The sequence below is a fragment of the Ranitomeya variabilis genome, chromosome 1, assembly GCF_051348905.1.
Source record: "Ranitomeya variabilis isolate aRanVar5 chromosome 1, aRanVar5.hap1, whole genome shotgun sequence".
NCBI lineage: Eukaryota > Metazoa > Chordata > Amphibia > Anura > Dendrobatidae > Ranitomeya > Ranitomeya variabilis.
This window is the reverse complement of record NC_135232.1, coordinates 1,073,249,810-1,073,274,514: the sequence shown is the minus strand read 5'-3', so window position 1 is coordinate 1,073,274,514 and position 24,705 is coordinate 1,073,249,810. Positions and strand designations below refer to the sequence as shown.

At 41.8% G+C, this 24,705-nt stretch overlaps 1 protein-coding gene across 5 annotated transcripts in view; it reads left to right on the top strand.

Annotated features, from left to right (window-relative positions):
* Positions 1 to 330: 330 nt before the first annotated feature.
* PCDH7 (protocadherin 7) overlaps positions 331 to 24,705 on the top strand; it is a 1,191,840-nt gene continuing 1,167,465 nt past the window's right edge. For 4 of the 5 annotated variants that reach the window (XR_013220074.1, XM_077279933.1, XM_077279931.1 and 1 more), the window contains exon 1: positions 331 to 4,303. Coding sequence is in view for 4 of the 5 variants with exons in the window: in XM_077279933.1 (XP_077136048.1) it covers positions 1,214 to 4,303 (3,090 nt within the window). In the remaining variant the exon portion in view is untranslated. Of the gene's footprint in view, positions 4,304 to 23,711; positions 23,774 to 24,705 lie in introns of all 5 variants that reach the window. The other variant, XM_077279935.1, reaches the window with a different exon arrangement.

The window sequence follows — 24,705 nt, the reverse complement described above, 5'->3', positions numbered from 1 at the left end:
TTATTTTGGAGTCTATGTATCTGTCATTCTGCCTATTCATTCACTCATTCATTCATTAATTCCCTTTTCTCTCTTCATAGATTGGAGTTTGTCAATCTATGCTTTTAGTCATTCATTTCTTTATTGGAGTCTTTCCATCAATCCCATCTATCATCTATTAGCTATTGATCTATCTATCTATCCCATATCTATGTATGTATCTATTATCAATCTATCCATCCATCCATCTATCTATCTATCTATCTATCTATCTATCTATCTATCTATCCATTGATCTCTCTCCCTTCATTCATCCTTCCCTCCTGGAGTCCATGTCTTCCCCTTTGGAGCCAGTCTATGGCATGGAGAGCGATGTGCTGCAGCCGATCCCTGGGTTTCCCTGTGTGCTGTGAGGCAGCAGTGAGTGTGCAGTGTCTGCTCCTCCATCCATCCTTCCATCCTTCCTTCTTTCCTTCCTTCCTTCCTCCCGTGTGGGGGTGAGCGGATCCGTCTGTGTCTTGCTGTGTCAGGAGAGACCCCCAGCTCTGGGCACTTTGGAGAAACTTGCTGCCCCCTCCTCCTTCTAATGTCGGTGCTGACGGTCTCCCCTCCATGCCGAGCTCTCCAGCAGCACGCGCTGACTGTGCCCCCTGCAGCCCCCCGGGACGGCCCCGCATCCTCATCCCTTTAATGAGGGCCATCATCGCCCTGCAGACGGGCTCGCTCCTCACCTCCGAACTGCGGGGCCAAGTTGAGCTCTGGTTACCTGCATTGGGACAAGGAGGAGAAGAGGAGGAAGGAGCAGGGGGAGGAGAGTGAGGGGAGGGGAGACTCTCTGCAATCTCATTTGTGGCTGCTCTCAGGCTGCAGATACATAGTGTAACACATGCAGAGCGAATGCAGGTAGCCCGGCACCGACTGCGGCTCCGCCACTGACTCCGGCACCGACTGCACCAGCTCCGGCCGGGAACTTTGCTGGATCACGCCGGGATATAGTGCCGGGATATAGTGCGGGGATTGTGCCGTGCCTGAGATCAGCCTTTCCTCCGAGCATCCTGCCTGTGGTGGAATCATACAGCACCGGAGCAGGAGTCAGCAGCTGAGATCGTCCGCCGATCGTCCGAGGATCGCCGTCCCGTGCCCCGGCTGTGGAGGAGCCGGCCGCTATGAGACGGTAACTTTGTGCTGGGATCGTACAAGTCCGGCTCGTCCCATCTCAGCGGCTTCTGGAGACATGAGGACTGTATGGGGCTGGTGCCTGTTCTTGCTCAGGGTCTCCCTCACCCTGGCAGCCTCCAAGCAGACGCTAAAGTACCGGCTGGCAGAGGAAGGGCAGCCAGATATCAAGATCGGGAATGTGGCTTCGGATATCGGCATCGTTACCGGCTCCGGGGAGGTGACCTTCAGCCTGGAATCCGGCTCCGACTACTTCAAGATCGACAACATGACCGGCGAGCTGAGCACTACCGAGCGCCGGATAGATCGGGAGAAGCTGCCGCAGTGCCAGATGATCTTCGACGAGAACGAGTGCTTCATAGACTTCGAGGTGTCGGTGATCGGACCTTCGCAGAGCTGGGTGGAGCTGTTTGAGGGTCGGGTGGTCATCCTGGACATTAACGACAACACTCCGACCTTTCCGTCCCCCGTGCTGACTCTTACCGTGGAGGAGAACCGGCCGGTGGGGACTCTCTACCTGCTGCCCACCGCTACTGATCGGGACTTTGGCCGTAACGGGATCGAGCGCTATGAGCTGATCCAGGACGCCGGGGAGAGTTTGTTCATGTCGGGGAGACGCTCCGGAGGTCGGTTGGAGGCTGGAGATAGCGCCCCCTACCCGGGCAAGAGACGGATGGAGACGGACAGCCGGAGCAGCGTGTTTGAGCTGCAGGTGGCAGATACGTCTGATGGAGAGAAGCAGCCCCAGCTCATCGTCAAGGGGGCTCTGGACCGGGAGCAGAGGGACTCCTACGAGCTGACCCTGCGGGTGAGAGATGGGGGAGAGCAGCCCAGGTCGTCCCAGTCCATCCTCAGGGTGCTCATCACCGATGTCAACGATAACAGTCCCCGTTTTGAGAAAAGCGTATACGAAGCGGATCTGGCAGAGAATAGCGCGCCTGGGACCCCAATCCTGCAGCTGAAGGCGACCGACTACGATGTGGGGGTGAACGGACAGATCGAATACGTGTTCGGGGCCGCGACGGAGTCGGTAAGGAGGTTGCTCAGGCTGGATGAGAACTCGGGGTGGTTGAGTGTCCTGCATAGGATAGACCGAGAGGAGGTGAACCAGCTAAGGTTCACTGTCATGGCCAGGGACAGGGGGCAGCCCCCCAAAAGTGACAAGGCCACTGTGATCCTCAACATCAAGGATGAGAACGACAATGTGCCCCTCATAGACATCAGAAAGATCGGTAGGATCCCAGTGAAGGACGGCATGGCTAGTGTGGCCGAAGACGTCCTGGTGGACACCCCCATAGCTTTAGTCCAGGTGTCTGATAGGGACCAAGGGGAGAATGGAGTAGTCACCTGCACTGTGGTGGGAGATGTCCCCTTCCAGCTCAAGCCTGCCAGCGATAGTGAGGGGGACCAGAACAAGAAGAAGTATTTCTTGCACACTTCAGCTCCCTTGGACTATGAGAACGTGAAGGAGTACAATGTCATTATAGTAGCTGTGGACTCTGGTAGCCCAAGCCTTTCCAGTAATAACTCCCTACTGGTGAAGGTGGTGGACACTAATGACAACCCCCCAGTGTTCAGCCAGACTGTGGTGGAGGTAGCCTTCCCTGAGAACAACGTGCCTGGGGAGAGGGTGGCCACAGTTATCGCCACAGATGCTGACAGTGGGAAAAATGCAGAGATTGCCTACTCTTTGGAGCAATCTATGGCCGGGGTCTTCTCCATTCACCCAGACACAGGAGACATAACAGCCAATATAGTCCTGGACAGGGAGCAGACTGACAGGTATGAGTTTAAAGTAGTTGCCAAAGACAAGGGTCTGCCCACCATCATGCAGGGTACTGCCACCGTGGTAGTGCAGGTAGCTGATAGGAACGACAACGACCCCAAGTTTATGCAGGATGTCTTCAATTTCTACGTCAAGGAAAACTTACAACCCAACAGCCCTGTTGGGATGGTGACAGTGATGGATGCTGACAAAGGTCGCAATGCAGAGATGAGTTTATTTATAGAGGAAGATAATGGCATCTTTTCCATCGAGAACAATACCGGCACTATATGTTCTACTGTGTCCTTTGATATGGAGCAGCAAACCTCCTACACCTTCAAAGTTAAAGCAGTGGATGGTGGAGATCCTCCTAGGTCTGCTACTGCCACAGTGTCACTTTTTGTCATGGATGAGAATGACAATGCCCCAATCATCACTAGCCCCATCAACAGTTCTTATGCCGTGGTCTCCCCGTCCAGCATTGCCAGGACAGTGGTCGCTACTGTGGTGGCCACAGATACAGACTCTGGTGTCAACGCAGATCTGAATTACAGCATTGTTGGAGGAAATCCCTTTAAGCTCTTTGAAATCAACCCAGCCAGTGGAGTGGTGTCACTAGTTGGCAAGCTGACCTCCAAACATTATGGCCTGCACAGGTTAGTGGTCCAGGTGAATGACAGTGGGCAACCATCCCAGTCCACCACCGCTCTGGTCCATGTGTTTATTAATGAGACTGTGTCCAACGCCTCAGTTGTTGATTCCCAAATTGCCAGAAGTTTGCACATCCCATTAAGCCAGGATATTGCTGGAGATCCCAGCTATGAAATGAGCAAGCAGAGACTTAGCATAGTGATTGGAGTTGTGGCTGGGATCATGACTGTCATACTGATCATTCTAGTGGTGGTGATGGCACGTTACTGTAGGGCCAAAAGTAAAAATGGATACGAAGCTGGCAAGAAAGACCACGAAGACTTCTTCACCCCCCAACAGCACGACAAGTCTAAGAAACCCAAAAAAGACAAGAAAAATAAAAAATCTAAACAGCCATTATATAGCAGCATAGTGACAGTGGAGGCTTCAAAGCCAAATGGGCAGAGATATGACAGTGTCAATGAGAAGCTGTCAGACAGCCCCAGCATGGGGAGATACAGAACTGTCAATGGAGGCCCTGGCAGTCCTGACCTGGCAAGGCACTACAAATCCAGCTCTCCACTCCCTACTGTGCAGCTTCATCCTCAGTCACCTACTGCTGGGAAAAAGCACCAGGCGGTGCAAGATTTACCCCCGGCCAACACTTTTGTAGGAGCTGGAGACAACATCTCAATTGGATCAGACCATTGTTCTGAGTACAGTTGTCAGACCAATAACAAGTACAGCAAACAGGTAAGCTACGTCAATGGGCAATGTGATGACTGGGGTGGCCTCACTGTGATGTGGAAGGGTTAAAAAGTCAGCAAGTGCAACACAAACAGAGCAATACACATATATGTATAAGTATGTATATAGCTATGTATAAGTATGTATATATGTATGTATGTGTATGTATATGTATGTATATAGCTATGTATAAGTATGTATATAGCTATGAGTATGTATATAGCTATGTATAAGTATGTATATAGCTATGAGTATGTATATAGCTATGTATATGTATGTATATATGTATGTAGGTGTATGTATATGTATGTATATAGCTATGTATAAGTATGTATATATGTATGTATGTGTATGTATGTATATAGCTATGTATGTATGTGTATGTATATATATATATGTATGTATAAGTATGTATATAGCTATGTATATGTATGTATATATGTATGTAAGCTATGTGTATGTATGTATATATCTATGTATATGTATATAGCTATGTATATGTATGTATATATCTATGTATATGTATATAGCTATGTATATGTATGTATATAGCTATGTATGTGTATGTATATATGTATGTATATATCTATGTAAGCTATATATATATGTATGTATATGGAGGCAGCATGGCCAAAATAGTGAAACATAAGGATCTTATATTCACCCACTATAGCTACTTTTCCACTCTCTCTATGGAGCTTTTCTCAAGCAGGTGAATAGGTGAGTAGAGGATCCTTACTTCTCATTATTTTGTATATTCTGCCTCTTTTTTGGATTGTCATATCTTTAATAGGAAGCTTGGGGAGACTTGCACCCATTATAAAATATATACGGTATATATATACATACGTATATATCTATGCACACACTTCTATACATGCATATATACAGTAAGTACAATATAAATGGATGTATCCATATACAAGGACATGTATATGTGTTGTATACAGACATATGCCTGTGTAACTGTATCTGTAAATATTGACATTCCTCTATAGGAGTATATATATAGCTATACACACATGTCCACTGATGCTTGTTGCCTTCCTGACTTTTGTATATGAATCTAGAGATGAGCATTTCTTCCTAGATTCATACTGGTGTCAATCTTTGCCTTCTGGGGTATGTGCAGTGCTTGTGGCTTGGTTCTCCCGGTGTGCAGCGCCTGGAATGTTAATGCAGCATTTGGTTCGCTCGCTCCTCTCCATCGGTCATGTCCCTGGTGCAGCCAATAGGAGGGCACACAGTGGGGACTGGCAAAGACTGGCAATAGCTCCGCGGGCTGATGCCACTAGTGGAAAGCCTTGTGCTCAGCAATGTGACATCAGATCAGCTCTGCAGTCTCAGGTGCTTGTGAAGAGTAGTTGCATCATAAATGGAGGATCTGCTTTAATGATATTGGAAGCGAATCAATTAACCCTTGCGTTGCCACCACCAACATTCCTAAATACTGAACGAAGGCTCTCTAACTCTTCCTTCGGACACGGGGCTTTCATTTTGGCCTATATAAAATTCCTTTATACAATAACTTTTCTTACATTTTTTTTTTTATTTACTATTATTATTACTTTAACCCATTTTCTGTGTGATATGGGGTTATGGACTAGTACAAATTATGGTAATAGTTTACCTTTAGCATAGGGTGTTGATGTGTTATTATGACCCTGTTTAAAAGGATTGTGACGTGAGGCTTCATGCTCTTTTGCCTCGTGACGGGTCCGCTCGAGCTTTCTTCACTGGCCACATGGTTGGTCCGTTACAGTCAATGGTCGATCGTGCGACCACCCGGAATAAATCACTTAGAGGAGATGAAGTGGCTTTTTTTTGTCACCACTATTTGATTCTAGTGGTCGGCAGGGGTCACATTGGTGGGGTCCCCAAGCTGGTGTCATATCCTAGATAGACGCCACCAATCTCTATACTGACACTAGCCTTTTAAATCTTTTAAATGCCCTTAATATTTTTTTAAAAAACTTTATTTTACCCCTTGGGTGCAATCTACGCTTGAAAAGCCTTATAATGAAGCATGTATTGCTCTATTAACCCTCTCTCTCTATATAAGGTTGTCTTATGCCAAGTCCGACTCTTGATGTGCCCCCTACCAGTCATGGCACTATTCCGTGGCATTTCCAGCATCCTCTCTGTAGACTGCACGGGCTAATAATGGCCGTCTGATGTTCTGTTTTCCTTGGCAGTGGGTGTTTTGTATTACATTGTCCTGAAACTCTCCTCTTTCATCCCCAGTACTGGTTCCAGGCTAGACATTTGTTTTTCTATCTGGCAACAGGCAGACAAAGGCGCACTTGGTATGCCGCATTAGTCTGCTGTAGCAACAAGGCACAATAGTGGCCAGAAATGTGTCAGTGACTGAGCCGTGGCGCTGGGATGGTACTGTCTATACATGATAATGATACATCACATGCACCATGCTGGAGCCCGCCCCATACATGTGACCTGTGGATATAATATAGCCCCCTCTGAAGTCTGCCAGCTTGTTACAGGAAACTTTGTTCTTTTTAAAGGGCAGTGTTTATGTTGGTAATTGGCCGCCATAGATCATCATAATGAGCTCAGATCGACTTGTGATCACATTTTTTTTGGACTTGAAAGTTTATTTTCTTTGTGTTAATAATAGCAAAAGAATGACGAGTACATCGGTGTCATTATGTATCATCGCTGCCCAGAAGTAGAGCAGCAGCGTCCCTTTATCCCGACACATTGTATCAATTTCAGCTTCAGGCTATGTGCACACGTTGCAGATTTGACTGTGGGATTTTCTGTGCAGATTCTGCATTTCTTGGCAGAAAACGCAGGTCAGAATCTGCACTCTTTTTCTGGTATGTGCATATGTTGCAAATTTTTGTTCGGATTTCTTCCTTTTTTTACCCCTGCAGATTTCCATTATGGAACAGGTGCAGAAACGCAGCAGATCTGCACAAAGAAGTGACATGCTCCTTTTTTGAATCTGCTGCGTTTTCCATGCGGATTTTTCTGCACCATTAGCACACCATTTTTTTCTTTGCCATTGATTTACATTGTACTGTAAATCACTTGCGGATCTGTAGCGTTTCTGCGTGTGGAAAAAAAGCTGCAGATCCGCAACGTGTGCACATAGCCTAAAGATGCACATTAGTGAATGTAGTGTAAGGACTCAGGATAGCATTACTGTATGTAGTTGGAGAAAAAAATACATTTACCATCTGGACAGGGAGCAAGTAATATTATTGAGAAAGTGTCTATCTATCTATCTATCTATCTATCTATCTATCTATCTATCTATACATCTATCTATAATCTATCTGTCTATCTAGCTATCTATAATCTTTCTATCTATCTATCTATCTATCTATCTATCTATCTATCTATCTATCTATCTATCATCTAGCTATCCAGCTATCTATCTATAATCTATCTATCTATCTAGCTATCTATAATCTATCTATCTATCTATCTATCTATCTATCTATCTATCTATCTATCTATCTATCATCTAGCTATCTATCTATCTATCTATCAATAATCTATCTATCTATCTATCTATAATCTATCTATCTAGCTATCTATAATCTATCTATCTATCTATCTATCTATCTATCTATCTATCTATCTCTCTATTATCTATCTATCTATCTATCTATCTATCTATCTATCTATCTATCATCTTTCTATCTATAATCTATCTATCTATCTATCTATCTATCTATCTATCTATCTATCTATCTATTATCTATCTATCATCTATCTATTTATCTATCTATCTATCTATCTATCTATCTATCTATCTGTTATCTATCTATCTATCTATCTATCTATCTATCTATCTATCTATCTGTTATCTATCTATCTATCTATCTATCTATCTATCTATCTATCTATCTATCTATCTATTATATATTCATCTATCTATCTATAATCTATCCATCCATCCATCCATCCATCCATCCATCCATCCATCCATCCATCCATCCATCCATCTATTATCATGTAATACACAGACGATAGAAAGGTCACTCTCTTACACAGTTGATGTTGTCTGTCGGCCATGGTGTCCGTGCGTCATCTCTTCTCACCATGTTAGATGCGGAGCTATGCTGGTTACATTACTCGGCACACATACACTTACTTTGGGCTTTGACCTGTGTAGTAGCGGTGGAAGCTGATCCCTCCTGCCATTAGTGTAATTAGGCTAAGTAAGTGATACATCTTATTGACCACAATATCAGGGGTCAGGGAAATCGTTTCCATTTACAGTAGCGTGTATTTGAGCCTTTTACACAAATATTTGTAAAAGAATCCACCAGCAGCAATCTGAGCTGAGACGATTCTGTGTCCTCAGCGGCCGCACACAAACACTCCAGAATATTGTGGCTCCAGACATTCGCACATTATTTACTTTGTGATCTGGTGTCCGGGTCCTTTATTAGAAGTCTAGGGCCGTGTTTGCCTTTTAACCCCTGGGGCTGCAGAGTTTGTACTTCATAATGACTCTCTAATATCCCTAATGTGACTCCCCAATATCAGGCAGTTCTGTCATATCATAGTCAGCTCTGCTGCACCGTGACAAATGACAAGTGTCACCAAACTTTTTACAGATCTAGTAAGTCAGGTAATTCTGACACCAGTATCTCCATAGAACTCAATTGCGCTAATCCCCCGCACTCCATCCATCCTTGTCCAATAACATATCACAACCTCTAACCCCTAATTGGAGCAAAGGGAAAACGTTTCTGACTCGGGCGCACGTGTACGGATGATGTGTAACTCTTAAGATTCAATTTGTTGCGTTGTACCTTTCTGTTTTGTGCCCATGACCCTGATTATTATTCAGCTCCACGAACAGAGAGCACTAATGAACAGGATCCCATGGGGAGCATGGACTCGGCATCAGGCCGGCTCTGAGTATTATATATGACTTAGATGGAAAAGGTCTGCGGCCCACAGACAAGTGCTACGCTCTCTAGACAGGGAAATATTGACCCTGTCCTTTTAGTGCACAGCACAAATTTAATGATGAAACAGTAAGTGATCTTAATGTTTCATGCAATTATTAAGCAAATAGGAAAAATACCGAGTCAGGAGCAAATGCTTCTTGTCAGTTCATCTGTTACATTAATGTGCATGGTCTTCGAGGTTGCGTTCTTTAGTAACACGGACGGCTTCTAACTGCATCTTCCAAATGAATGGTACAGGGTGGTCACAGAACACGTGTATGTCAGCGGCCAAAAGATATATCATCGACAAAGCACAATCGATCACGGGATTAAAAGGCTCGTCCACTTTGAAAAATGACCTTTAAATGTGTGAAAAATCCCAATCTGTAAACCATACTCATATCCTCCAGCTAACAAAAGGAGCTGGCTACCAGGCTGATTTTAATTATCATGCCAGCCCCCTTCCCTACCCTTGCACTAACTGGAAGCTAGAAGGGGTCGGGCTGAGTTATTGAAATGAGCCAATATAGTTGGGATCTGGTAACAATGATAATATCAGGAGACTCTTGAAGTTTATGATTTATTAGTATAGTTTGCTATTTTACATACATTTTAAAATCCCTTTTTTTCAAAGTGGACAACCCCTTTAAGGGAGACTTGTCAGCTAATCTTAGGTCAGTGATGCGTTATATCCTCTGGTGTAATCATTCTGAATCATCTTCTTCTTAGAACTCCATTGCATTGTCAAATTCCTCTGTTATTCCTCCTGTCAATGTATGAAGAAATTGGCAATTGACCATCTCCCTCCTTAATAGGGTAATCGCCTGCTCACCGGCATGCTGTCAGTATTGATTATACAATGTCACGCTACATAGGGCATGCTTCAAGGGGTTGTTCACTGCTAAAAGAACTCCTTATCAATGTCATCAATGTACAACCTAAACTAAAAAGAATACTTATCTCCTGGACCAGCGCTGCTCTTCTGTGCTGAGCCTTGTATTCCCTGGTAATCTCGTGAGTGGAAAAGCAGTGATGGTCCAGCGGGTCAATATGCATTTTTCCTTTTTCACCTGACAAATTGAACTCCTTATCAATGTCATCAATGTACAACCTAAAATAAAAAAAAAGAATGTTCACTTAACTCCTGGACCAGCGCTGCTCTTCTGTGCTGAGCCTTGTATTCCCTGGCAGTCTCGTGAGCCGAAAAGCAGTGATGGCCCAGCAGGTCAGTATACATTTTTCTTCATTTCACCCAACAGATTGAATTCCTTATTAATGTCACCAATGTACGACCTAAACTAAAAAAGAATGTCCACTTAACTCCTGGACCAGCGCTGCTCTTCTGTGCTAAGCCTTGTATTACCTGGCAGTCTCGTGAGCCGAAAAGCAGTGATGGTCCAGCGGGTCAGTATGCATTTTTCCTTTATTTCACTTGACAGATTGAATTCCTTATCAATGTCGCCAATGTACGACCTAAAATTTTAAAAAAAAAGCCTATTTATCTCCTGGACCAGCGCTGCTCTTCTGTGCTGAGCCTTGTATTCCCTGGCAGTCTGGTGAGCAGAAAAGCAGTGACGGTCCAGCGGGTCAGTATGCATTTTTCCTTTATTTCACCCGACAGATTGAATTCCTTATCAATGTCGCCAATGTACGACCTAAAATTAAAAAAAAAGCCTATTTATCTCCTGGACCAGCGCTGCTCTTCTGTGCTGAGCCTTGTATTCCCTGGCAGTCTGGTGAGCAGAAAAGCAGTGATGGTCCAGCAGGTCAGTATACATTTTTCCTTTATTTCACCCAACAGATTGGGGACGTTCATATGGGGTTGTCCAATGGTGGAACAAGTTGTCAATTTATTTATACATTTCCAGTAAGGATCACAGAGGATTGACACAATGTGGAGTTGTTCCCGGTCCCACCACGTTGCTCTGTGTTGTTCGCAGTGATAATGAGGATGTCATTCTCTTTGAGGTCACTATGCTATCATAGAAAGGTTATTTGTAAAGTTGGCGATAATTTACTCTACCAAAAACCCTTAACAATTATGTCTTAGAAAACTATAAAGAGCAGAATAAGAGAAAACATCTCAGTAATTGCTATGGCTTTGCCTGTGTAATCTTTGGTGGGAAGTAACGTCTACGTTGGACTTGCCTTACACTTTGTACTATCCGTGTATTATGTATAGCCGTCATTTTCCTCTGCCCTCCACTGTTTCACCAGTTGTCCCAGTATGTGAATATATAGCTCATTATGGCACTCAGAGGCGGTGTGTGAGCTCCAGTTATTCGTCACTCTGCTATCAATATCATGGTTTTCTCATTTGAGACGTTTCCTTGTATTTCTATTACAATGAGTGGGATTTCAGAGCTGAAATAATCCAGATTAGTAATAGTGCAGGTTCTGCTGTGAGCGTCCGTGTCGGCCTGTCTGACAGTGACATCACCGCTGCAGCATGTGTGACCGGGAGACAAAACGACAGCGCTTATTTAGCTTTAACGTTGGGTGGTCTAAGTCTGTATAATGTAACAATCCCGTGAACGTGTCTACAGTAGATGGCAGGATAATGTCACCCACCAGTAAAGCTTCCAGATGTGTCAGCAGGAAATAGATGGCGCACCTTCTCCTGCATTCTATAAAGGAAGACCTCCATGGGGTCCGGTAACCCAAGGGTGTATTATTTTTGTACATTCTTCTTCATTTTTGTTTCTTCTTTTTTTTTTTTCTTCTACTTTTTCTTCTTCTTTTCTATTTTTTTCTTTTTTGTTTCTTCTACTTTTGTCTCTTTTATTTTTGTTTCTTATTTTTGTTTCTTCTTATTATTTAGTTTCTTCTTCTTCTCCTCCTCTTCTATCCCTTCTTCTTCTCCTTCCTCATCTTCTTCTTCTCCTCCTCATTCTTCTCCTTCTTCTTCTCCTCCTCCTCATTCGTAATCTTCTGCTCCTCCTTTTCCACTACTTCTCATTTTCCGCTTCTTCTCCTCCCCCCTTCTTCTTCATCTTCTCCTTCTCCTCCTCCTTCTTGTCTTCTGCCTTCTTCTTCTTCTTCCTCCCATTCTTCTTCTCATTCTTCCCATTATACTCACATCAGTTCCGCCTTTCTGCTCCTAGTAGGCACAAGGGCAAATTTAACAGAAACTCAATGATCAATATGTTAATACATTTTAGGAAACCCTGTGAAATAGGTGATGTCCATGTAGACACTAACCAAGGTTTAATGTTCTCGTTACCTTTATTATTATTATTATTAATATTATTATTATTACTCCTCTGCTCCTATTGAAGGATGGTTGTTGGATGGGTCACCTTTAGGCTCTGTTCACATGTCTGTTTTGTTTACACCAGACAAACTTTAACTGATAAATGGAATTAGACCGCCGTAAATTCCTGTGTCAAACAGAAACAGAGGAGCCCCATTGATTTATATGTTTGTTGTTTATTCTTAGAAAAGAAGAAAACGTTCTGCATGCTGCATGTTAATTTTCATATATTTGTTCCATTTGTCTGTTCCAAACTGAACAGAAAAGCAAAGACGATGTATGACCAGAGCCTAAGAGCCTAAGAGAACTTCATCTGGTGCCCACCTATGCCCAAGTTTCATGGCTTTTACTAAGACGATGTTCCCATCACATTTTACCTAACGTTCAGTGGCTCCATTGGGATTTATGTGCTAACCTCTGGAAAACGGGACTCAGGCTTATGTCCTGATGGGGCCATTGACTCTAATGATGCTAACGGAGTCACCGTGTACTCTGTCTTATATCATATTTGGCCATATATGCCCTCTTGAGCTGGGCATTAAGACATAGTAGACTTGGTGTCCTAGATGTCCGCCTCTAATAGGCAAGTCCGACCATAAATGATGTACAACAGAGCACACTGTGACTTTGTCTGTATCATTATTGTCAATGGCCCCATGAAGGCATAAGCCAGAATCCCATTTTGCCGGGGTTAGCATGTAAATCTGATGGAGCCACTGAACTTTGGGTAAAACGTGAAGTGAACATTGCCCTAGGCCTCATCTAGACGTCTGATTTTCATGTACGAATTTTATCAGTGGTTTTCGCAGATAGAACATGCACCCATTATAACCTGTGGAGTTTATCACATGTCCGTGTTGCTTGGCTGACCGCATGTCCTCCCAAAATACCACGGAGACATGACTATTTTGGATCTGCTTCATGGATCAGGAAATCCCAATACAAGTCGATGGGTCTGAGAAAATCATGGACAGGACACAGATGGAATTAATGTACAATCCCAGTGCTGTCCGGGATTAACAATGAATGGATAATGGATAGGAGAAGATTTGTAATTTATTTTTACTTTTTCAATAGTGAAAATAACTGATAAAATACTGATGGTAAAAACTGACCAAACACCGTTGATATTCGGACCATTTTTTTTTTTGCATACTTGAAAAATCACTGACGTCTACATGAGTCCGGAGGTAATAGTGGGGACTCGTAAAATTGTCGCTTTCCAGCATATGGACAGATGTGGTAGCCTCCAAGCTGTGTCATTGAAATATGCACATCTCAGTCTTGTAAATAAGGTTTTTAAGCCTTGTATGTAAGATATTTTTATTAGGTGTTGGCCATTGTGTGGAATGTACATAAATTAGAAGTGTCATCAATAATGGAAAAAAATATCCAAAAGATTCTTCACGTATTTTATGGTGCATGTTCTTCACTTATCACATATTCGAGACAGAAAACATAAAATATATCCATTATACCTGATCTCGGTAGGAGTCCAGGGGAAGAGAACGCTGCCAGCGCAGGGTCTTTAGAAACCAAATGCGTTAGTACGGTGTCATTGTGAGAAAGATGTGTTGAGATAAGAGCTTAGTGCAGCTAGGCCAATGCTAAGCTCCACAGTTCACGAGATCTCGGTGCAGGCATCGAAGAGCTGATAAAACCCAACACATACGTTACAGCCATCATCACCTGCAGGATCCTCTGCCTCAATAAATGTTATGTTAGTAAATGCTGTGAAGTGCGCGCCGTTCTCAGCTTGTTACGTGTGTTCCACCACACATCGCCTCTGTATCCTTCGCCTCTGTATCTGTCGCCTCTGTATCTGTCGCCTCTGTATCATTCGCCTCTGCATCATTCGCCTCTGTATCTGTCGCCTCTGTATCTGTCGCCTCTGTATCATTCGCCTCTGCATCATTCGCCTCTGTATCTGTCACCTCTGTATCCTTCACATCTGTATCTGTCACCTCTGTATCCGATGCCTCTGTATCCTTCACCTCTGTGTCTGTCACCTCTGTATCTGTCGCCTCTGTATCATTCGCCTCTGTATCCTTCGCCTCTGTATCATTCGCCTCTGTATCCTTCGCCTCTGTATCCTTCGCCTCTGTATCATTCGCCTCTGTATCCTTCGCCTCTGTATCATTCGCCTCTGTATCCTTCGCCTCTGTATCATTCGCCTCTGTATCCTTCGCCTCTGTATTCTTCGCCTCTGTATCTGTCGCCTCTGTATCTGTCGCCTCTGTATCTGTCGCCTCTGTATCCTTCGCCTCTGTATCCTTCGCCTCTGTGTCTTTCACCTCTATATCTTTTGCCTCTGTATCTGTTTGCCTCTGTATTCTTTGCCTCTGTATCCATGGTCTCTATATCCTTCGCCTCTGTATCCTCAGCCTCTGTGTCTTTCACCTCTATATCCTTCGCCTCTGTATCCATCACCTCTGTATCCGTTGCCTCTATATCCTTCTCCTCTGTATCTGTCACCTCTGTGTCTTTCACCTGTATATCCTTTGCCTCTGTATCCATCGCCTCTGTATCCATCGCCTCTGTATCTTTCACCTCTATATCCTTCGCCTCTGTATCCTTCGCCTCTGTATCCGTTGCCTCTGTACCCTTCGCCTCGGTATCTGTCGCCTCTGTATCCTTTGATCTGTATCTGTCGCCTCTGTATTCATCACCTCTGTATCTTTCACCTCTATATCTTTCGCCTTTGTATCCTTCACCTCTGTATCTGTCGCATCTGTATCTGTCACCTCTGTATCTGTCGCATCTGTATCTGTCGCCTCTGTATCTGTCGCCTCTGTATCTGTCGCCTCTGTATCTGTCGCCTCTGTATCTGGCTCTCTGTTTTAGTTAATACATTGTATACATGTATTATATGTCGTAGCTGTTAACCATTGAATTTCCCATGTGCTGGAAGCTTCAGGGAAGATACAGCTTGTAATTGTGGTTTTGGTTTGGAAGCTTATGTGACATTCCGTGCATGACAGGTAGTGTCAGCTTTTTTTAATAATATGCTTCATATCTTGCCTGGAAGGGTATTGGTACATGCAACCAGAATTAAATATTTTAATAACATTGTCATAAGTGGCTGCACAAGGAGCGTATTTAGCTTTATTGGGAATAAATGTGTTTTGTATCTATTTTGTTTTGCTAAAATAACCTATTTTGTAGTACTAAAGTGTGGTGTTGGTGCAAACCTTCTGCAGAAATAGACAGACAGGCAGGTAGATAGACAGACAGATGGATGGAAGGATGGATAGATAGATAGATAGATAGGCAGACAGACACAGACAGACAGATAAACGGATAGATAGATAGATAGATAGATAGATAGATAGATAGATAGAAAGATAGAGTGTCAGACTGGGATGCCAAGAGCCTAGCAGAAACTTTGACTTTAGGATTCCAATGTTCAGTTATATGAAATGATTAATTACCCTCATTCACAAATTCATCTTTACTTCTACAGGGTGGGCCAATTATATGGATACACCTGGGTGGGTCACTTATAAAGTTGGATCCAAAATGGCCGACTTTAAAATGGCCGCCATGGTCACCACCTATCTTGAAAAGTTTTCCCTCTCCCATATACTAATGTGCCACAAACAGGAAGCTGATGTCACCAGCCATTCCCATTTTATTTAGGTGTATCCATATAAATGGCCCACCCTGTATATGATAGTAAACTGGGTAGTTTGTTAAATTAATGCAAAGATGCTGCTTTTGCCTGTAGGGTGATGGAGGGCCCATTCTTCTACAGGGTCCCACCGGGGATTCACCTGCTCCCCAGAGAGCCAGTCTGAGCCTGTACATAGATAAGAAATAGATTGATAGCAATGTATATTAGGTAGATTGGTTGGATGGTTGGATAGATAAATAGATAGATTGATAGATAGATAAAAGATAGATAGATACATTATAAATAGATGATAGATAGATAGATAGAATGTTCCCCTCTCATGATGGGTCAATAAACCATTGAATATTGGACTATGGAGTGCTGTTTTTTTTCTCTTTTGGATAGAGAGATAGATAGATAGATACTGTAGATATAGATACACATATATGTCAAGCCACAAATAACGAGATAAGGAGCAATGCTATAGGTAAAAGCGACCTCCATCGCTGTAGTGTGCAACGCTAATGATTCAGGTACTGGTGGGTGTTAAGAAGCCCAGCAAGAGCGTAATTTCCTGCAATCTTACCAGGCGTCACTTGTCAATCAGGACTAGTGATGAGCAAGCAGTAAATTGCTCAGGTTCTCGGTACTCGAATCGAGCACTTTGGAATGCTCGGGTGCTCAATTCGAGTACTGAGTACAATGAAAGTCAATGAAGCATTCGAGCATTTTTCCTGCAGACTTTTACTCGACGGACGACGAGAGAGAGAGATAGAGTGGCGGCGGTGCAGTTCAGGGCCTCAGTGCTGAGCAGCTCAGTGACCGGAGGACTCGAGCATCATGCAATACTTGGATCTACTTGGTACTCGATCGAGCACCCAATTTCTCAGTCGCCTATCACAAATCAGGACCGCTGCAGTAAACTATTCCTGCTTTTCATCATACTCACCTTAGAGTTCTGTATTTATTCTACTATTTGACTGATACTGATTGGGATCCTATTCGGGACCTACTGTACATTTACCTGGAGTGTCATATTTTCCTTCTATTGATGATCACACTGCGTGTTCAATGACCAATAACAAAGTCAATTGATAATGATAAGTGATGCATTTTCGCAGGAACCGTCTCTTTCCAAATGCTTGAGCTTTGTTGTATAAAACCAGGAAGGAAACAGGTCGTACTTTGGACTTTTTCTCATTGGGGGTAATTAAATGTTCATGCCTGCTTGTGTGTTTTACGTTGTGGTCGTGTGGGGAGATAAAAATGGAGAATTATTAAGTTCACAACTAATGTAGTTATAAAAATAACTGACTTATGATCATGTCCATTGGTAAAGTAAGAAATGTATTGTCTTGCCAAGTGAATGCCAACATTTGGATAGAGTGATTGTGACCTGTCCTGACGAATTTGTCCATGCGCCCCGAAACACTTTGGCGTTCATAGATTGAGTAATAGTATCATACCATCATCTCAACCTTCCTGTTCCTTGGGAAGTAGCTGGCAACTAGGGCTCCCATCATCTCCCATGGATATACATTTGGATGGAGCCATCCATGGTTGACTATGGTTTTGTAGGCTTCACTTCTCATCACTACATTACATGCCCAAAGTTACCAGGATTATCTCTTAAATTTGGGAAAGCCCATCCAAGTGTAATATAATCAGTTAACTTTCTAAATTTTAAGGTAAAAATAATAAAATATTGAGGTCCTTTGGCACTACTTCATATCGCCACAATTCCATCCTTGGACAGAAGACCCTGTTGTTAGTTTGCTCTTTCTCCCACCCGACTTTCCATTTGTAGCAACTTGAATATATAATGTTCTTTAGGTTGGTTTTGTATCATTGCGGAACTGTGGGAAAAAAACATGGCCAACATACAGTGGGTTTATTCTACTCATAGGGAGAGACATTTTAGCAAAACTGAGCTAGCCTCCATCTTCAAAAGCCAATAGGTTCAAGGGTATTTCCCAGGACTTTAAGTAATTGGTAATTAAGTATTTAACAAACTAATTATCTATGATATACCTATATATATATATTATATATAGTATTTACATATGCATTTTTACGTGTCTTTTTATGGTTATTTTTGTAAGTCCCGACTTGCTCTACTTTTTCTCATTGTCTTTTATTTTGGCTTTTCGATGTTCATCCTCTGCTCTCAGCATAATATCTAATCAAGGACATGTTGAGCAGAGATAAAATATTGTCTCGCAATGATAACGTTTTCATATCCTGTGATGTTATCATGTACCTACATTAACTAATTGTCTTTGTGGGAGATATTCTGACTCTGCTATTTTATTGAATCCATTTTTTAAGATCTGTTCTCTCGTTTTTGTCTGTACGTTCTACATTGTTCATCTGAAGGGACAAAAAAATCACATTCCGCACAAATGAAATTTTTTTTTTACAACAAATGTCAATGATGTGTTCAAGTTGACCAAATTGACTAGTTTAGTGTTCCATTTAATATTGTGCGACATGTAACCTTGGTCATAGATACTTTGCCGCTGTCTGAAAATATTTATATTTTCAGTTAAAATGATATAAAGAAGCCACAATGCTGAAAATTCTTTTTATTCTTTTACTTCAATACTTCTACTTAATTGGGTATATACAGCTCTGACAAAAATTAAGAGCCCACCACATCAAAACCCTGTCATGGGCAGCCCAATCTCCAGACCTGAACCCCATTGAAAACCTCTGGAATGTAATCAAGAGGATGATGGATAGTCACAAGCCATCAAACAAAGAAGAACTGCTTACATTTCTGTGCCAGGAGCAGTGTGAAAGACTAGTGGAAAGCATGCCAAGACGCATGAAAGCTGTGAATAAAAATCATGGTTATTCCACAAAATATTGATTTCTGAACTCTTCCTGAGTTAAAACATTAGTATTGTTGTTTCTAAATGATTATGAACTTGTTTTCTTTGCATTATTTGAGGTCTGAAAGCACTGTTTTGTTTTTTATTAAATTGACCATTTCTCCTTTTCAGAAAAAAATACAAAACGTATTGCTTGGTAATTCAGAGACATGTCATCAGAAGTTTATAGAATAAAAGAACAATTTACATTTTACTCGAAAATATACCATGAAGAGAACAATCTGGCAAACTGAACATTTTGCAGTGGTCTCTTAATTTTTGCCAGAGCTGTATATACATATAGCATATTAAATAAGTATTGAACACGTCACCAATTTTCTAAGTGAATTAATTTCTATAGGACCTATTGACATGAAGTTTTCACTAGATCCCGGTAACAACCCTTCCAATCCACAGAGGCAAAAAAATCAAACCATAGATGGCCATAAATTAAGTTATGTTTAGTAATGTGAAATGTTACAGGGAAAAAGTATTGAACACGCTTACTGAAATCTATTTAATAGTTAATGCAAAAGCCTTTGTTGGGGCTCTCAACTTCACGGCACCTCCTGTATGGAGAAACTAGTTGCATACATTGCTCAGGTGTAGTGGGCTACTTCTATGAACTCTGACCTTTGGTTCCTTCCATAAATTTTCCATAGGATTCAGGTCCGGTGAATGGCTGGATTATTCCAGCAGCTTTACTTTCTTTCTCTGAAATCAATTGAGACTTTCCTTGGCTATTTGGGATCATTGTCCTGCTGAAATGTCCACCATAATTTCATCTTCATCATTCTTTTAGATGGCAGTAGATTTTTATCAAGAATGTCTTGGTACATTTGTCCATTCACCCTTCTTTCAAATATATGAAATTTGCCAGTGCCATACGTTGAAAAAAAGCCCCACACCATAATTTTTCCATCTCCAGACTTCACTGATGGCATCCACAGAGTTCAGTTTTGGTCTCATCTGACCAGACTTTATTCTACCAGTATTTCACAGTCATCTAAATGTTGTTGAGCTAACTTTAAAATGACCTGAACATATTTTTTGTTTAGCAAAGGTGTTTTGCGTGGTGGTGGGTGTGCATATAGGCCATGGAAGTTGAGTGCATTGCTAATTGTTATATTTGAACCAATTGTACCTGCTGATATCAGGTCTCTCTGTAGCTCTCCTCAAGTGGTCCTTTGCTCTTGGACAACTCTTCTAATAATTCCTTTCACTTCTCTGTCTGAAATCTTGCTGGGATCACCAGACCCCGGTGGGTTTATGGTGAAATTATGTTCTTTCCACTTCTGGATTATGGCCCCAAAAGTGTTCAGTAGTTTAGAAATTCTTGTGTCAAGGCCATCAGTATATTTTGCAACGATAAGGTTGCAAAGGTCTTTAGACAGCTCATTGGTTTTACCCATCATGAGATGTTTCTTGTGTGACACCTTGGTAATGAGACACTTTTTTATAGGTCATCAGTTGAACCAGCTGATATTATTCTTCACTAAGTTGCAGGATTGCTTCCTAATTACTGATAGATTTCAGCTGGTGTCATGACTTCCCATGGCTTTTTGCACCTCTCTTACTTCATGTGTTCAATACCTTTTCCCTCTCTCATTTCTCATTATTATACTTCATTTATGGACATCTATGGTTTGATTTTTTATGCCTGTTTAGATTGGATGGGTTATTATCAACACCTGGTGAGAATTTCAATTTCAACAGCACCTGTAGATATACATTTACTTAGAAAATCGGTGACGTGTTCAATACTTAAAAATAAATAAAAATATATAAATATATGAATAAAAAATAAAAGAAAAGTTTGTACTGTGGAATATTGGGTGCAAGCCTCTGAATACTGATCTGAGATTCACTATATCACATATAAAAATGTCAGGCCACACAAATTCACTTGATTAACCCATCTTAAATGCAACATTTCGGCTACAGAAAAAAAAAACTGTGGTGAGACTATTTCCTTCCACTTGAGCGGAATTTGTCAGCATGATTTCACCCCTCCTCCACTAAACTATTTTTATGCTCATGCAGATCTTACAAAGTCAAGTTCAGCAATACCTTTACATGGTCAGTCAGTTCTTCAGTAACTGAGAAATCAGTGTTTGAATTTATAAGCTGAGTGGAGAATAGAGCTGGAGTGACAGAGGCTTCAGATCTACAGCCTCATTTGTATATCAAGTCAAATGCTACATTCTCAGGACTTATCTTTGAAAGACCTACGTGTGTATGTAATCAGTTTGTTGGGTGGTCCTGCTGGACAAAATCCTGCATCCACATTAAGCATTTATTTTAATTGGCAATGCTCTGTATCAATCAGATAATTATGAAGCCCATCAAAGATGCCCCCACAAACAATAGGTGAAAGTCGTATGGATGAACCCACCAATTTCGGTGGGATTGGCCATCCATTAGATGTGTATGGAGGCCTCCCAACTCTACTTTGACATATGATGTCTTAAGAGAGAAGAATTGGTTGTTGGATTTTAATGTGTAAATACTTAAATGCCCAAAAGTGACACAAGTGTTCTCAGAGTGATACCTTTATTGGCTAACCAGAAAAAAATCTATTTGCGTACTTTCAGGGCACAGCTGGTTTACGCATCCTGGATGTGTAAGATGACATGTGCTTGCACCTCTCAGAAATGTTCTCATGTCAGGATTTGTATAATGGAATAACATAGCATCAGACCAGGTACCAAGGACATGCCAGTGACAGGGCATCTCCTGCCCATGGGTCTACGGCATCAACAAAGCTCCTTCTTTATAGTAATTCTCAAAGTCAGATTATGTCCCTGCGTAGCTGACAACGACATGACCTTACCTACCTATATGGCAGAGATATGTGCTTCGTCAGCAGAGCCAGGCCTGCATGTACTGAGTCAGCCCGACCTAACAGCTGCCGGCTGGATGATTGTCCATCCAACCGCTGTGATCAGGCTGACTATACATCACTATCCAGATCACTGGAATGGTCGCAGTGACAGCGACTGTAGCCATGAAGACTCGGTGTCCAGACAACAAGACTCATGGCTCATCCCAATAGCTGCTTGGTTTGTTCCACTTTTATTGATAAAGGTTTTGTTATTGATGGAACAAACTGTGTCATTGATGCAATATTCACTCTCTGCGGTTATCATAATGTTTGTGTCAGACGTTATCTGGACATGGTGTCATTGCGTGCTCTGCTGTCAGGGCACATTGTGCAGTGTGAGATCTGCTCATTAACCATCTGGGTACAATCACTGGCACGTCAGCAAAGACCAGATGTAAAGAAATACTCGTTACCAAAGAGAGCAGAAAGTCATCAGATTAAGGCGTCCATATCTACAGAATTAGATAGATACATAGATAGATAGATAGATAGATAGATAGATACATATATAGTGGATAAATAGATGATATATTGATAGATAGATACATAGATAATAGATATATAGATAGATAGACGCATACATAGATAGATAATAGACAGATAGATAATATATAGATAGATAGATAGATGGATAAATAGATAGATAGATAATACATAGATGATAGATAGATAGATAGATAGATAGATAGATAGATAGATAGATAGATAGATAGATAGATAGATAGACAAATACGGTAGATTTGGAAAAAAAGAGAGCAGCACTAGAACAATGAGGGTACAAAGCATCCCTGGCAAATACCAAACCATTCAGATAAATTAGTAACTTGAGTCAGCACACCATATAGTGTAAAAAGTGATTTTTGGCCCCTTGTGGTCAATAGATAAATAATAGATAGATAGATAATGGATAGATAGATAGATAGATAGATAGATAGATAGATAGATAGATAGATAGATAATGGATAGATAGATAATCGATAGATAGATAATGGATAGATAGATAAATGATGGATGGATGGATGATGGATTGATACATACACATGCTCATTAGTGGATGAACAGCTGTAAGTTTGAGACAGAAGATAAAATATGACAAATACTTGTAAGCTGAGTAGAACACGAGATAGTATATGGCATGTGGGATGGCTGTGAAATACTTATCATGGAGTTAACATTCATGAAATTCCTTATAAACCAGCATATTGTCCATATGTTGCCTTCCTATTGTCAACCCTCACATACAGAGATGTACAAGTCAGTGGGAGACGGCGTTTAGTTTCCATGTAGGAACCTACAGGATGTTTTTCGTTATATTCATTGAATTAGAGAAGTCGCCTGATTACCACTGTTGATGACCTGTTATTTGCTCCTGGGGCCATCGGATGTAAACACTTTGAGCTTCCAGACAAACCTCTATTCTATATGTTGCATCCGCTCTTGGGTACTGCAGAGCGGCGGCTCTCAGAAAATCATAGTTGATCGGTCGGGTCCTCCACCCATTCCATAAACATGTCTGGTCTTCTATGTTTTGTGACCGGATGACCCTTTTAAGGCCTCATGCCCCCTACATTATACCATGTGGTGCTCCGCGTGGGACCATATAATGGACATCTGTACTCTTCTGCATAACCTTGGAGGAATATGGAGGAATATTTGGGGACCATAGAAATCCATGAAGATTGTACAGTGCCATGAGATGATTGAGCCCTTACGCTCTAAGTTACACTTCTTTGTCTCATTGAATCTGTAACCATTTTGTTTGTCTTATTTTGTGTCTTTATATTTTCATATACATTACTTTTTTACTTTTCTCTTTTATTTGTGTGCATATCTTTACATTTTCACTTTTTGTTTTTCCAGTCACATTTTTTGTTTTGATTTCACCATGTGGGCCTTATCATCTGGATGAAGTACAAAAATTGGTACGTAACAGAAGTCCCTTAGAAGAAGACATTTAAGGGTTAAGCTTTGTGGTGTACCCTCTTCTTCTCTGCCTCGCCTCTTGCTATTTTGCTTTTTTTCCTGCATGATTTTAACCAGTCTGGGGCACCGGTATAACCGCGCATTATTAGCATTTCCAGCTGCATAATGAAAATACTCTTTTGTTTGAGCTGTGATCCTCAGGTCTCCGGTGGCTTTGCCGTAAGCTCATCTGTAAACATCTCCTCTAATGTTAGTCCTGCAAATGTAACCACAACTGCAAATGAATGTTTGCATCTCGGTCAATATTACTATCCAATTTCTGAATATACAGGGTATTTCTGCCGTCTATACCTAGACCTATGCTTGTAAGTATGTGTAGAACCTAGTGCAATGTATACTCCTTGCTGTATGTATGACTTGTTCTGGTATAATCGTCTCATTAGGGAGCAGATCTAATAATCCATCCATTAGTGTGCCTGGATCGGAACGTGGGGACAGAAAGGTCAAGAGTGGGCAAAATGTCACATCAACTGTTGGTGCTGGAGAGATACCAGAAAATCGAGGGTTTCCCACAGATAATGTAATGCCAATGTAACTCTAGAGCAGACGAGAGAGAAAAAAATATATTATTAAAAAAAACTTTTAAAAAAGTTTTTTAAGGATTTGGCTACCATTGCTGAGTTAGAGTCAAAATCTGGCCCTCCATAGACATTACAGTATAGAGAGAGGATGGGAATACAGCATCGTAGAAATTTAGGTTAAAAAATGATAAAGTCGTTAATAAACAACATGAAGCAAAAAGATGAAAAAAAAGAAAGGGAAAAAAGGATGTGAACCGCCTCTCTTGTGCGTTTCAGACTGCTAAGAGTCCTTAGTCATGGCCTAATGGGTATGGGTGCGCTAGCCGACCGATGGCCGGGAGAGATGTCGG